General features: G+C 36.6%; 1 protein-coding gene across 11 annotated transcripts in view; it reads right to left on the reverse strand.

The window, feature by feature from the left end:
* NUMB (NUMB endocytic adaptor protein) overlaps positions 1-15,793 on the reverse strand; it is a 136,452-nt gene that overhangs the window by 39,922 nt on the left and 80,737 nt on the right. For all 11 annotated transcript variants that reach the window (XM_090271106.1, XM_090271108.1, XM_090271112.1 and 8 more), the window contains one exon: positions 14,160-14,300. In XM_090271106.1, coding sequence (XP_090127232.1) covers positions 14,160-14,285 — 126 coding nt within the window. In that variant the 5' untranslated portion in view covers positions 14,286-14,300. The remainder of the gene's footprint in view (positions 1-14,159; positions 14,301-15,793) is intronic.

The raw sequence follows: 15,793 nt of genomic DNA on the forward strand, positions 1-15,793 counted from the left end.
TAAGGCGGTTTGACGTTGTAGTCAACACCGGCAACTCCTGCGGCGCACCTGAAGCCAAGCTGTATTGACTCCGTCTTTCCCTTGGACCCTTCAGCTGAGAAGAGAGGGGGGGTCTGCTGCATGGGCAACAGCAGACCCTCCATATCACCCTGCCCAGGCTCTGTAGCTTCAGCTTCACTGGAGAGGACACTCCAGCGTCATCGCAAGATGTCGATTCAACACGGGAGGAGACAGATACCATGTCACTCCCGAGTCGGACTGCACAGCCATTCTCGGCGGTGCAGATAGACTCTTAAGAAGCTACACCATCGTCTCTCGAGACGGACGGCTGCCGACGACGACGACATATATCTCACAGAGAAGGAAAACTCTGACTCCAAAAAACCTCCGCTGCCTTGCGGCATACCTCTTCAGGGGAAAGGCTAAGGGAGTAAACCCCGACAGAAAATCCGGAGCCGGAGTCCCTAAGGCGGTTTGACGTTGTAGTCAACACCGGCAACTCCTGCGGCGCACCTGAAGCCAAGCTGTATTGACTCCGTCTTTCCCTTGGACCCTTCAGCTGCGAAGAGAGGGGGGGTCTGCTGCATGGGCAACAGCAGACCCTCCATATTACCCTGCCCAGGCTCTGTAGCTTCAGCGTCATCGCAAGATGTCGATTCAACACCGGAGGAGACAGATACTACCATGTCACTCCCGAGTCGGACTGCACAGCCATTCTCGGCGGTGCAGATAGACTCTTGGGAAGCTACACCATCGTCTCTCGAGACGGACGGCTGCCGACGACGACGACGACGACATATATCTCATATCTTCTTTATCCAATCCTCTCTTGAAGGACATTTTGGTTGTTTCCATGTCTTGACCATTGTGAATAATGCTGTAATGAACATAGGGGTGCACTATCTTTGCAAATAAATGTTTTCAAATTTTGGGGGTCGATTCCCAGAAGAGGGATTGCTGGGTCATATGGTAACTCTATTCTTAATTTTTGAGGAACCACCATACTGTCTTCCATAGTGGCTGTGATGAGGGGGACTCAGGAGTTAGAAAATTTCAGTTTTAGGTATTAGTCAGTAAGCTTAGTAATTAATGCATGTAAAAAGCTATTGTTGCAGGAGCTGAAGGTATGACGCACGCTGACTCCAGGAGACTACAAGTGGTGCCACTTTTGTGCCCCAGTAGTACTGCAAGCGATCAAGATGGTATCTAAGCCATTGTACTCCAGGGTGAGATGTCTACAGCCCTGGACACAGATAAAGACCACCACTCAGGACACAGATAAATAATCACCTGTTAACAGATGAAAGAATGCTGCAGCTTTTTATCTGATTAACCTTTTCCCTGAATTCCAAACCCCTTACCTACACTTTGCTTCTCCTTATAAAAAGAGTTGGTTTGAACTGGAATGTAAGATGGTCTTTTAGGGTACATAACCTGTCGTCTTCTCAGGTTGCCGGCCATCTGAATAAAGGGTCCATAAAGATTCAATCCCTGTCTCTGCTTATTGGTTCTGGTAGTGACAGGCAGCACAAATGCCAGCTTTTCCGGTTTCAGCTGTTATCAGTTTACATTCCCACCAGCAGTGAATGAGGGGTCCTTTTTCTCCACAACCTCTCCAACACTTGTTATTACTTGTCTTGTTGATCCCCTGTCCATTGTTTTTTGTGTATCTAGGTTAATACACCTTTAGAATGCCTTTTTCAGACCACCTTCAAGGGAGCACATAATCTAGTTAACTACCCTGCAATCAATCCAATCAGAGATTTCCCGGCCTTGCTTTCTCCTGTGTAATCTTGTAATTCATGTCATCTTCCTTAGCCCCACCCCCACCAATTACAAATGTATAAAAAGAATCTGCAAACTTAATCTGGGAAGCATTTTTCTCTGAAGCATTTGAGATCTTGCTTCTGGCATGTAGTCAGTTTGACTCATATAAACTCTTATAAAAATTCTCTATAGGTTTGGATGCTCTACATTGACATGGTGAATCAAATAATGCATTACATATAGTTCTAAGCTGAAAGAGTATAATCTCTTTAGGGCAAATCTGAATAATACAAAATCCAAGAAGGCATAAAATCATGCCCTGCATAATGACTTTTCAGTCAAAGACAAACCACATATACAACAGTGGTCCCATAAGATTAAAACAGAGCTAAACAATGGCTATTGCCAAGTGACATCAGGCTATCTTAACATCCTCATGCAATGTATTAACAAGTATCATTGTGTTACAATTGCCTACAGTATCCAGTGCAGTAACAGTCTGTACAGGTTTGCAGCCTAGCAGCTGTAGGGGAAGAGATTTTTGTCACCCCTGAATATGTCTTTTTAGCAAGTGGATTATTTTTGTCTGGCTAATTTTAAGAAACAGCATATAAAGGAGAAGCTCTGAAATTCAAGTAGAAGTTACCTTTTGTAAAAGACATTTACCCTTGTAAGGGAAATCTCCTTTGGAAGGTGTCTCCCTTGCTGTACCAGAAATACAGGAATAAATTTATCTTTAGAAATTCTTATCAGTACAGAAGACAATGACTTATATATGCTAACATCCTTATCCCAGTTTACAGTGTTTTTCTCCTACTAACCTCCCTTAACTGACACCTCCCACCTCCATCCCCGAATCTTCATTTGTCTTCACCTGAAGATGACATGGAATCATTTGTGGATTTTTGGAGTTAAACCCTACTATGGTTAAACTATTTTTAGATGCCATTAGCTCTATTTTTCTGCTTACTTTTTCACCTATATTCCTAAGTGAAGTTGGTCTATGATTTTCTTTTTATGCCATATTTATTAGGTGGTTGTATCAGAATTTTGTTCATACCATAAGAAAATCTGAAAACTATCCTTTATTTTTTCTTCTATGTGCTCTGTTATAGTTAAATAGCATAAGAGGTATTCTTCAAGATTATGAAAGAAGTGACCCATGATACCTTCTATACTCAGTTTTGTTTTGTTTTTTGGAGATAGTTTTGGAGTTTTAAAAACTTCATTTACTTCATGGTTACAGGATTATTCAACTTTTCTTTTTCTATTTTAGCTAAATTTAGCAATGTTTATTCTCATAGAACATTCTTAATCTAAATTTTCAAATTTATCAGCATAAACTATACACTAATCACATAAACTGAGTTTGTAACTGGGTCCCTCCCACTTTCTTATCTCTAGTATAACACATTTGTGTTTTCTCTTTTTTCTTTAGAAAGGCTTATTTCTAGGACTACCTTCAAGTCATTTAATCTCTGTTTCCATTTTATATTAATTAAAAAATGAGATAGTACAGTTTTATGATCTCTGGTTACCTTTAGGTGCTGAGAAATAAATACAGGTTTGAAAATGTTTCCAAGGGATTTTACTCTATCATCTTGATCAGTTCAACTGGTCACATATGGGTTATTTATGCCAACAAAATGGGGGTGGGGGAGACATGGTGGAAAGAGAACAAAAACATCTCCTATATGGACTGACTCTTTGCTGAATCATCTATTTTAGACATGTAGAGATGGAAATCAGTACTGTGTCTTATTAGACTATGAGAAAAACATGCCCATTGAAATAAACATTATTAAAGAGGTCTCTTTTCTTCTCTGAGACACTATCTCTCTGAAGAGTTGCAGCTGATTTATGCTTTAATGACTAAAATATTTGACACTGGGACTTCTTTTGTCTGTATGCCTTTTCCAAACTCCTTCTGAGTAAGGGACTTAATTAAAAAAAAATGTACTTTAGGAAAACTATTATGTGGAATTTCATTCTTGGACGAATTAAGTCATTTTTCCTTTTCTTGAAAAAATTACTTAAAAAGTGTATTTTACCCATTTTGGTAATGTTGTCCATGAGGAGAAATGCCGAGCTCTTATGGGAGAGGCTGTACAGCAAGCAGTTGTCAACATTAACAAAAACTGGCATAACTAAAACCATTAATTTATAAGAAGCTATAAGGCATATTATCACATATACATAGCCTAGCAAATATAAGATGCAGATGTGCTAAACACAACATCAAAACTTGTTTGGGGTCTTTAATCAAAGAGAAGTAGTAAAATCAAATTAAAGTGGGCTATTCTTTAAATATAAATTTGGAGTACAATTACATCTGAACAAGTCAGATGACCTAAGCATATGTATTAAATCAAATCACATAAATCTAAAGCTAAAAATAAAGAGACCCAAAACCTTCATCTTTCAAATATAACACTAGGTGTCAAAAAAGTTAACTGATTTAAACAAAGTCACATACTAGTATAGTAAAATCAGGAGTAGAACTCCAATCTTTTAATTTCTAGATCTGTCTTCTTTTGATTTTCTCACTATCTTCTTTCAACCATTTCACATTACTTCTGCAACTCTATTTCAGTAAGGGGTTACAGTTTACTGCTCTTACATACATTCAGTGCATGCTATTCTTATTTTAAAAATGGTGGTTAAGTCCTGGCTGGTGTGGCTCTGTGGATTGAGCACTGGCCTGCAAACCAAAGGGTTTCTGGTTTGATTTCCAGTCAGAGCACATGCCTGGGTTGCAGGCCAGGTCCCCAGTTTGGGGTGCACGAGAGACAACCACATATTGATGCATCTTTCCCTTTCTCCCTCCCTTTCCCTCTCTAAAAATAAATAAATAAAATTAATAAAAACAAAACAAAACAAAACAAAACAAACAAACAAAAACGGTGGTTGAGGCCCTGGCCAAGTAGCTCAGTTGGTTAGAGCATCATCCCAATATGCCAAGGTGGTGGATTTGATCCTTGATCAAGGCACATGAGAACCAATCAATGAATGCATAAATAAGCAGAACAACAAATTGATGTCTCTCTCTCTCCCTGCCCCATTCCTCTCTTTCAAATCAATAAATAAAAATTAAAAAGGTGGCCAATCAAATAGGGAGAGTCATTCATTGTGGTAATTTTGCTTGTGGCTGAAGTGGGGCCTGATCTCTCTCGTAGCTCAATATATATTTCATACATGAATTACACTGGTTTTTCCTAAACTGTAGATAGATATGGGGACTTTTCCTTCCTAGAAATATTATAACTGATAAATGAAGAAGGGATGACAGAACTGGAGTATCACCATTTTGCAACCCTAAATCAATTAATGATTACTGTTATCACAAAGATAGATAATCAGCTATTGTGTGCCTTCTGATAATAGTCCCTATCACCAATAAAGTATTCCTGGGAAAAAATAAATAAATCAAAGCTACATCTGACAAAGCCTATATATAAAACTACAAATTCACAAGAAGCACAGGAAACGAAGATGGCAAACAGAGTAAGTTTTTGGCATTTTCAGTTTGCTGTGGAGTGAAGATTACAGTTAAGGACCTGCCAGAAGGGTGGGTTCTAGGGCACACCACCATAGTCGCTCAGAACACAGGGACAAGTAAGCCCTATGAGTGGACCTAAGCCAGAGGTAGACAAGAGTCTTGCCAACCAAAACTGTAATCCGGCCTCAATTCTGTTAATATACAAAACTTGACAAGGACAAGTTTTAAGACTGTAGGCAATCTGTCTCAAAGAACACAGATGTAATATTTCTGAACAAAATATCAGTAGCAAACAGAATCCAGCGATATACTCAATAACCTCAACTTGATTATGATGGACATTGAACAAATGGAGTTTATTCCACAAGTGTAAGGTTAGTTGACTATTCAAAACACCGAGTAAGTGTAATTTACTACCTAACAAAATTAAAGATAAAAATGATACACCGTAATCCTCTCAATAGTGCAAAAAAGATTTTTGATAAAATTTAGTTTCCATTCATAAATTTAGAATTATTTTTTTAACCATTAATAGAAAGAAACTTGTTTAATCAGGTAAGTTGTCCTAAGATCAGGAATGAGGCAAGGATTCTTGCTATCACCAATTCTACCCAGTATTGATTACCAGGTTCTGACCAGTGCAATAAGGAAACAAAAAGAAATTAAAAGCATAAGGACTGGAATGTAAGAACTATAACTATAGCTCCATAGATTATATAATTGTATTAGCAGAAAATTCAAAAGAACATACAAATTACTAGAATTAATAAATGAATTCAGCAAAGTCGCTAGATATAATTTCAACACACAAAAATCAATTGTAGCCCTGACTGTTGTGGCTCAGTGGGTTGGGCATCATTCCACAAACTGAAAGGTTGCCGATCTGATTTCTGGTAAGGGCACATGCCTGGGTTGCGGGCCAGGTCCCCAGCACGTCGATGTTTCTCTCCCTCTCTTTCTCCCTCCTTTCCCCCACCTCTAAAAATAAATAAAATCTTTTTTAAAAAGTTAATTGTATTTCTATGATAGTCATAAGCAGAAAATAAAATTTTAAAAAAGATACCATTTATAACAGAACCAAAACTGAATGCTAGATATTTTTCTGCATTCACAAATCTTCTCTTTTACCAACAGCCTTCCCTAAAATAATATATGGCAACTCTACCCTTCCAGTCACTCAAGTTCAAAAACCTCTGTGCCATCCTTGACTTCACTTTCTCTTTGTGACACTTTATAATTTTCCTTTCTCAGCACAAGTCAGAATGATCCTTATATAAAGTGTAAGTCATATAAATATCACTCTTCTGCTCAAACTCTCTAATCGCTTCCCATTTCACTTTAAATGAAATGGTCTGTAAGATCCCACACTAGGGGTTTTTCAAAGGCAGATGTTTAGAAAATGTATGGGGGCATTTTTAGTAACAATGACTGGAAAAATTACTTGTAGGTAATTGGCAAGTAGCCATAGTTGACAAACTTCTTGCTACCTATATGCCATTTGCATGTCCTACTGGACATTCATTTAGAAAAGAGTAAAAACTTACTTGTAATTATTTTAGACTAGACCCTAACTCCATTGTACATGTAACACACCAACTTTTTTTTTTTTTTTTTTGCACAAATGCAATTGCTGTGTCAATCAAGGGAAGATTGGACTTTGATGAGAATTTTACCAAAAGTTGTTCATTTCAAAAAGCAAGATCACCAATTGAAGTCCTCTTGTGGTATATGAGTTACCAGCACACCAGGGCCTACATGTGCAGCTATCTCACCCACAGTGATTCTGCGTGAGTGTGCGCTACTTTAGGTCTTCTAGTGTCATTATGGCCAAACATTTACACACTGATATAATTTGATTAAAGTTTTATTTTGTTTCTTATTTATATATTTACCTATGTAAGCAAAAGTAGGTTATACTATACAAACATTTTATTTAGGATAGTATAAAAAGTATTAGAAGATATTTGTAGTAAAAATGCATGTGATAGGTCTGATAGTATTGAAAAGTACTGAACGACATCATCAGGTACCCTGCTACTTACCTGGTCTCAATTTTACTGTACCACCTACTCTAAACACACTGGCCTCCCTGTTGTGCCTCCAACATAGCAGGCACTCTCCTGCCCCAGAGCCTTTGCACTTGCTGTATACATTCTGCTTCCTGATACCTGAATGCTTGCTTTCTTACTTTGTTTGCTCAAAAGTCACTTTTTCAGTGAGGGCTTCCCTGGACGTCTTATTTTAAATTTCAGGCACCCCTCCCAAGCACTGCCTTCACACCTAATTCCCTTTTGATATTCCAGGAACTTATGATATATATTTATTTGCCCATTGTTAACACCCACTGGGATGTATGCACTGTGCAGGAATTTTGTCTGTTTTCTTCACTGTATTCCCAGAGCCTAGGGCACTTCCTGGCACACAGCAGGCACTCAGTGAATATCTTCTGAATATATCAGTGAATTACTGGACTCATAGAGAAGAAAATGTAGCACATCATTTAGCTCTACATTAAGCAATAATAATACTCACAATAATTAAAACTTTTATAATAAGCTCAAGACAAACAAAAGGAGATAATTTATGGCTATAGGACAGAATGAAAATATTATTGAACCTACATGATGTTAAAAAGAAAAACACAGCTGATATAAGTTTGAAGGTTAAGAGAGTAAGGGGTTTTAGTATTTTTATCTTACATGTAAGGAATCAATATATACCATCTGAAATTAATAGAACAAAAAATTTTATGAGTATAAAAACACAATAGAAAAACTAAAAATAATCTAATTTCAAAAGTCTGGGTGGAGAAGGGGCCAAAAGAAGATGCAAGGGCAGGATGTGTGGGTTAAATATCCCTTCTTTATAGTGGATAATAAATATGGGTAAAGTAAAAAAAGGCAGTAAAATCGTATTGTTTAAAGAAGTTAAAATATTACCAATGGTAGGAAGAGAAATAAAAAAGATTAAAAATGTCACTGAGGAGTGGAATTCGGAGTAGAAAAGACATTTCTTAACCATAAATATATATTACTTTAATTGCAAAAAAAATTTAAGTATAAATTATAGTCAATACCTTTAATAAACTAACTTTTAATTCACATATCATGGTATAAATTATAATATATTACTTAAGAACCTAGTCCTGGCTGGTTTGGCTCAGTGGATTGAGCGTCGGCCTGCGAGCTAAGTGTCGCTGGTTCGATCTTCCAGTCAGGGCACATCAGAGAAGGAAAACTCTGACTCCAAAAAACCTCCGCTGCCTTGCGGCATACCTCTTCAGGTGAAAGGCTAAGGGAGTAAACCCCGACAGAAAATCCGGAGCCGGGGTCCCTAAGGCGGTTTGACATTGTAGTCAACACCGGCAACTCCTGCGGCGCACCTGAAGCCAAGCTGTATTGACTCCGTCTTTCCCTTGGACCCTTCAGCTGCGAAGAGGGGGGGGGTCTGCTGCATGGGCAACAGCAGACCCTCCATATCACCCTGCCCAGGCTCTGTAGCTTCAGCTTCACTGGAGAGGACACTCCAGCGTCATCGCAAGATGTCGATTCAACACGGGAGGAGACAGATACCGTGTCACTCCCGAGTCGGACTGCACAACCATTCTCGGCGGTGCAGATAGACTCGTAAGAAGCTACATCATCGTCTCTCGAGACGGACGGCTGCCGACGACTTAAGAACCTAACCCTCTAAATCTAGACCACTGGAGTTTAAGTTCTGTCTTAAAATAATCAGATTATTACCAACTATTCCGTAATAATATCTGTAACAGAAATCTTACTTCATATTATGCCACAAAGAAATTAAGTTCTTAAGGGTTACTGGTTAGAGTTGAAACCTCTTTGCAAAATGTACAGAAAATCATGAGTAACTGATATGCCTAGGATGAATAAACCATTAATATTTCATAATTTTTGCTAAAAAACTCATCTGAAATATCTTATTGCTCTGATCCAGACATGTTTTTCCAACTTTTTAATGTTTTAGACAGAAGAGCAAATTATGATGTAGTTGTTATTGCCAGCATGCTAGCAAACTTAGAAATGAATACAATGTATCTGTTCAGCCAACTGTCACTTCAGTTGATTTATTCATTGGTACCACACATGATTGAACATTAATTAATGTAAGTTTGGAGCGCTACTTGTCACCTAGAATATCTTCTCAAAAAATTACAGTGTGAGGCTGCATTTAAATGAAACATTACTGCGTATGCAAAAGATTGTCACATTCAGTCAATAAAATTATAAGCTGCAGAAAAGGTACCATCTCTTGGGAAAAATAGAATTTTAAGCTAGAGGAGGTTGGTGTGACCAATGCATAAGTCCTCAGACATCAAACATTTTACCAAATGTTTCTAGCTCCTATTTAAAAGAAGTATTTAACTTGAAGTCCTAAAACTTCAATCAAGGGAAAAAAAAAACAAGAAATAAGAAATGTAGATTAAAAACTCCAGTATTCAGTTGGTATCTAACCAATAAAAACAATAACAGCAGTATTTATTGTGTATTCACTGTCTGCCAAGCAGTGTTGTGTTTTTCAAATGTACTGTATTTATTCATTTAATGCTCAGAACACTAGTACACTAGGCAGGCACTAGTTCTCATGTTACAGATGATGAAACTGAGGAACAGAGAGGTTAGGTGATTTGCCTAGGTCGCACAGTTAATAACTGGCAAAGCTCAAATTCAAACTCAGGTAGTTTGGCTTACAAGTGTGTGCTTTCAGAGAGTTCTAGATGACTCTTAAATTTTTATTACAGAGCTAGTGAAGAACAGGAAGCAGGTAAGTGACATAACCATATTTGCAATTTAGAAAGATCATTATTATAGTACTAATTTAAGAATTTGGAACAGAAACAAGATCAGAAGCAAGAAAAATAGTCAAGAGTTCTTGTAATGGTCTAAGAGAGAGGTAAAAAAAGATCAGGAGATAATTAAAGCAATGGCAGTATTAAAATAACTCAAAACAGAGAGGATATATGCTCAGGAAGAATAGATAAGATATAGAGACTGTGGCCAACATGACAGCCATTCTTTCAACTGGCTTCTCTACTTATTTATTATAAATGACACATGTTCATAAGAAATGTCAACAATTCTGAAAGGTCCTCAGTGCTTCATTCCCATATATTATTACATATTATATAAGTATATATATATTTCTTTTTAACTATACATACTCATACCGTAAACACTATTCTGTATCCTGCCTTTATTATTATACTAAGGTCATCTTTCTGTATAAGTACGGGCAGAGAATACTCTTTCAGTGTCTCCTATGACAATGGGCATCACCTTTATCAGTTTGGGACAAAAAACTAGATGTCATCCTTAATACCACACCCTTTTCCACTCCCTAGAGATCCAGTCCATCTCCAATTCCTGTTTCCTTTATCTCTTAATTATCTCTCAACTTCGTTTCTTTTCATCTCCACAGTCACCGCCCTAGTCCTGCCTACCATTACATCACTCCTCTGGGTTTCTGCAATAATCTTTCATGAGATCGCTTGCATCAACTCAGACTACCTCCAACCACACTGCAGCCAGAGTCCCAGCAACTTGGGAAGATGAAAAGGCTCTGGGAGACGGATGGTGGTGATGATTGCACAACAATGTGAATGTTCTTAATAACACTGTACTGTATACCTAGAAATGATTAAAATGGTAAATTTCAGGTTATGTATATTTTACCACAATAAAATAAATAGAGGTTTCCCATTACTCTTAAAGTTCAAAATTTCTAACATGGTCTACGAAGCTCTGCCCTACCACTTTCCAGGTTCATCTCATACAACTTCACACACTACAGCCTTCCTGTAGCTCCTTGGTATCATTCTTTCCTCCCACCATCAGTCTGTGCATGCACTTTCCATAATTCTTCTGAAATGCTCTGCCTACCTTTCCAGTTAATTCATTCCTACTCAATCTTTAGATATCAGGCCAAACTTGATTTTTCTCAGGGAAGCTTTCCTGATCCTATAGTCTAGATCTTATTTTGTCACATGCTCTTACAAAACCAGATTCTCTTTTTTGAAAGCACTTATCTCAGTTTGTAATCATATATTATTAATGTGAATATCTCATTAAGGTCTGTCTCCCACACAAGGAGACTATGAACTCCACGCACCAAGAACTATGTCTTTTTTCCTTACTTAGCATATCTGGCACATAGCAGGTGTTCAAAGAAATTTACCGAATACATGAATACAGATAGATCTACCTTATTTTTTTTTAATAGTAGCAAAGAATTCCATTTAACAGGTGCTATAATTTCTTTATCCAATCATAGAATGATGGTTGTTTCCAGATTTTTATTATTACAGACAATGCCAGTATATCTTAAATATAATTCTTAAATGTAAAATAAAATTGCTGGTCAAATGAAAAATGCATTTAAAAGTTTTAACTGATATTTAAAAACTGTCCTCCTAAGAAGTTATAATTTATACTCTAAATAACCAACAGTGTGTAAGAGTGCTCATTTCCACATACTTAATACTAACTTTTATAACCAAAATGTGCCAACTTCTTGGGGGGTGGGGTGGGGAGGTAGCAGAGCATCAGTTTTTATGTTTGAGAGGTGTTTTTTCTTTTCATATTTACAATGAACATTAAAAATTAAAATGTTTATTATTTCTATAAAAGAAATTTCAGGAAGTGAGTTAAATAAGCAAAGCTAAGTGATGAGGCAAATGCTGTTACTGACACTGGAAAAATTTGTATATTTTCAAACCCACATATTTATTTGACCGGTAGATTCTACAAATCACTTTTCCTGTCATATAGACTTTTTGTTTGTTTTCTTCTGAAGATTTAGTCCATGTTTTAATCAATACTACTGAGGCAGTAAAAAAGAAGAGAAAAAATCACGATAAGAATACTCACACAAAAGGTTATAAAAAATAGTGAAAAAAAAACCTTACATTTTATATTAAACTAAATTTTTCCTCAAGAGATTAACGTTTTGGACTAGTTCCTTCTATTTTATGCCCCACAGTAATACATCATCTCACAGTATGCTCATATAATTATAAATTGTCTTGCCCTCACTGTTGTGGCTCAGTGGATTTAGCGCTGGCCTGCAGACCAAAAGGTCGCCGGTTCGATTCCCCATCAGGGCACATGCCTGGGTTGTGAGTCAGGTCCCCAGTTGAGGGTGTGTGAGATGCAACTGGTAGATGGATCTCTCAACACTGTTGTTATCTTGCTCTCTTTCTCCCTCCCTTCCCACGTCTCTAAAAATAAACAAAATCTTTTAAAAAAATTTATAAATCGTCTCTTTTCACTAAACAGTGTAGCATGTGCATTTCTTCCATGTCCTTAAATATTGGGTTGGCCAAAAAGTTCATTAAGTTTTTTCCGTATGATGGCTCTGGTAGCACTTAGTTGTCTTTAACTTCATTCAAAATGATTTTTGTTAGATTGTATTATCACAGCTGTCATATCAGCATGCATGCATTAAAAAATACTTATCAAAACTGGTGAATTTTTGTGCAGGCATTATAATACTTAATATGGAAGAATATGCAACATTTTTTGGCATATTTTGCTTTATTATTTCGAGAAAGGTAAAAATACAACTGAAACACAAAAAACGATTTATGCAGTGTATGAAGAAGGTGCTGCAACTGATTGAATATGTCAGAAGTGGTTTGTGAAGTTTCTTGGTACTACTGACATTCTGGCCAAATAATAGCAGCATCCCTGGCCTCTACCCACTAGAAGCCAATAGCAGGAGTAAGCTGACGTGTTCAAAATATCCAAATCAATAAAGTTATTGGTGAAAACGAAAAACTTGTCTTTTATTTTACCAGAAAAACTAAACAGACTTTTTGGCCAACCCAATATAACCTCTCTTCTCCAGAGTCTCAAGGAGTAGTAAGAAAAAGCACCTGTACGGCACCCACTATGTTCTTTACCTTTGAGCTTCCATTTCTTGTTCTGACAAGTGAAGGCATTAAAAGGCTTCTACATGATTAAAAATTATAAGATTAATGAGAAAATCCCTTTTGAATGAACTCTTCTGATTTAAGTTTTTCTAGAACATACCAGGCCTGTCTTTAAGAAAGCAGACTCTTGCTAACTTCTGCCCTGACACTTAGTAAGCATATCCCACTGAAATTAATTTGATTCTTGATAATTTGAGATTTTAAGATATTTTGGGATCATTTTTCTCATCAGAATTGATCTTACTTGTGGCTATTCAAGATTTATACTAGATTATATACATTCTCACATATTTAAACCTTGGATTACCATATGAATAAAAAACGATTACCCTAAATTAAAATTTTTGGTTTAGGGAATCAATGAATAAATGTCCCTTTACAGAGCAAATCTCAAAATCTGAAACCAATACTTCTAGTTTTCTGTTAAGTATCATTGCTTATTCTTTCCCTGAAGGATTTAAGGACCTTCACCAGTTTAAAAGAGATCTCAGCTTGAGAAAATAATGTGACAAAGCTACATAATGGAGACATCCTCTTTAAATATAAAGAGAAACCACTCGCCCTGACAAGTGTGGCTCAGTAGGTTGGGCGTCGGGCCGCAAAGTAAAAGGTCGCTGGTCCGATTCCCAGTCAGGGCACAAGCCTTGTTTGTGGGTTCAGTCCCCTGTCAGGGCACATAAGAGATGTTTCTCTCTCACATCGATGTCTCCCTCTTTTTCTCCTTCCCTTCCTTTCTCTCCAAAAATAAATAAATAAAACCTTAAAATAAATATAAAGAGAAAAACTTACTAATTATAACCTATTTTACTACTATCGAAGTAGAATATGAAGATACTGGTTTGGGGAGGACTTTCTTTTAACTGTCCTAATTAATGGTACTTCACATACAAGAGACTGTCCCTTCTTTTCCACATACAGATTTATAGAAACATGCTCTTTTACCTTAACTGGGAAGCTACATTTTCCAGTACGGACCCCTTCTTCATCTGTCTGCCACTGATGTGGACGACTGGCTTCTGGAACATAAACATCTTTCTTTCTTCTAAAACTTTGCCGTAGTTTGTTCATTTTAATTTTTACAACCTGCAGGCAGAGTTAAAGAAATATGAAAAAGAAGTTATTACCTTCTCACATATTTAAACTTTGGATTACAATACTAATTAAAGCTAATGTCCCAAAGTAAAGATTTTGGTTTTGGGGAAAACAAATTAGCATATGTCCTCTTAGAGTAACTCAGAGCTCAAAAAAATCATTTCACATTTTAAAGACAATTATAATATTAGTCTTGTAAAACAACAATAACATCTTAGGATTTGAAAAGATGTTATTCTGAGAACTTTCAAGCACTTTAATTGTAATAATCCAATGAGTAACCCTACTGATTCTACCTCTCAAATCTATTCTCACTCCTGAAAATGAAAATCTGTACATGTAGGCCAAAGTACAGACTGCTAACAATGTCTGAAAACTTTCATACTTATTGGGGGAAAAAATCATTCTGAAACAATGAAATCTGGGGACCATTTTAGCTTACTATTTGAAGACATTACACAAAGCAGGGACTTCAATCACCTTTTCTAAAAATGTGTTTTACTAAAGAAATAAAATAGTTTCCTTTAAACATGCTTAAAGAAGAAAAAGTTCTACTAGGATAAAATTATTCTAAAGAAGAAATGTCTTGCAAGCAATATGACATCAGAGTGTACTTTCGATCTATAATCATTACAAATATGAAAGCAGTCCAAGTCTCATCACTAACTCTGTAAATTAAAAAGTATTATACTATAATCAGTTTTTTTGTTTGGTTACTGAAAGAGACACTTCTCTAATGCTCTCAAAGGTCCAGCAGAAATCACAAAACTACAGGGAAGGGAAGACCTAATTGATAAGAAACAACAGAACATTCAAGAACTAATGAGTAAACAGAATTAATAAGTGCCCTTTTACAGAGCCAATCTCAAAACCTAAAACCAATACCTCCAGTTTTTTGTTAGGTAGCATTGCTCATTCTTTTAAGCACCTCCACCGGCCTAAAAGAGATTTTAGGTTGAGAGACTGAGTGCGAAAGCTACATAAAGGAAACATCCTTTCTGCCAGGAGAGTTAAATAGCAAGGGATTGAACATTAAGTCCACGTGACAGCAATGAAAGACTTGAAAATCAAAGTGTGCATTCTGAGGAAAATCATTTTGTATTTTAAAATGCATTCATGCCACAGCAGAACTATTATCAAATTAGCTACTTTACACAGACAAGTCAACCTTACCACATATCTTCACAAAAGGTATAAATTCTGACAGACAAATGGCAATGTAAAGATCTCTGGATTTTCTAAAAATAAATGTATTATTTCTCAATTCAAAACTGATTTACATAGCATATTAAGTAGATGTTAAATAATCAAAGAACTGGACAAAAGGTAGTCCATTCCTGTGCCTTTAAGTAGATCAGTCATTCCTAAACTGAACTACGTGAGTGTCTACTGTAATCTAACAGACTTGCAAAAAGAATTCCATAACCTTCCTTGATAATACATCCTGTTATACTGTTTCATATCGTATTTTTAAAATAGGCACA

The sequence above is a fragment of the Furipterus horrens genome, unplaced genomic scaffold (assembly GCF_987537825.1).
Source record: "Furipterus horrens unplaced genomic scaffold, mFurHor1.1.pri manual_scaffold_3, whole genome shotgun sequence".
NCBI classification, from domain to species: domain Eukaryota; kingdom Metazoa; phylum Chordata; class Mammalia; order Chiroptera; family Furipteridae; genus Furipterus; species Furipterus horrens.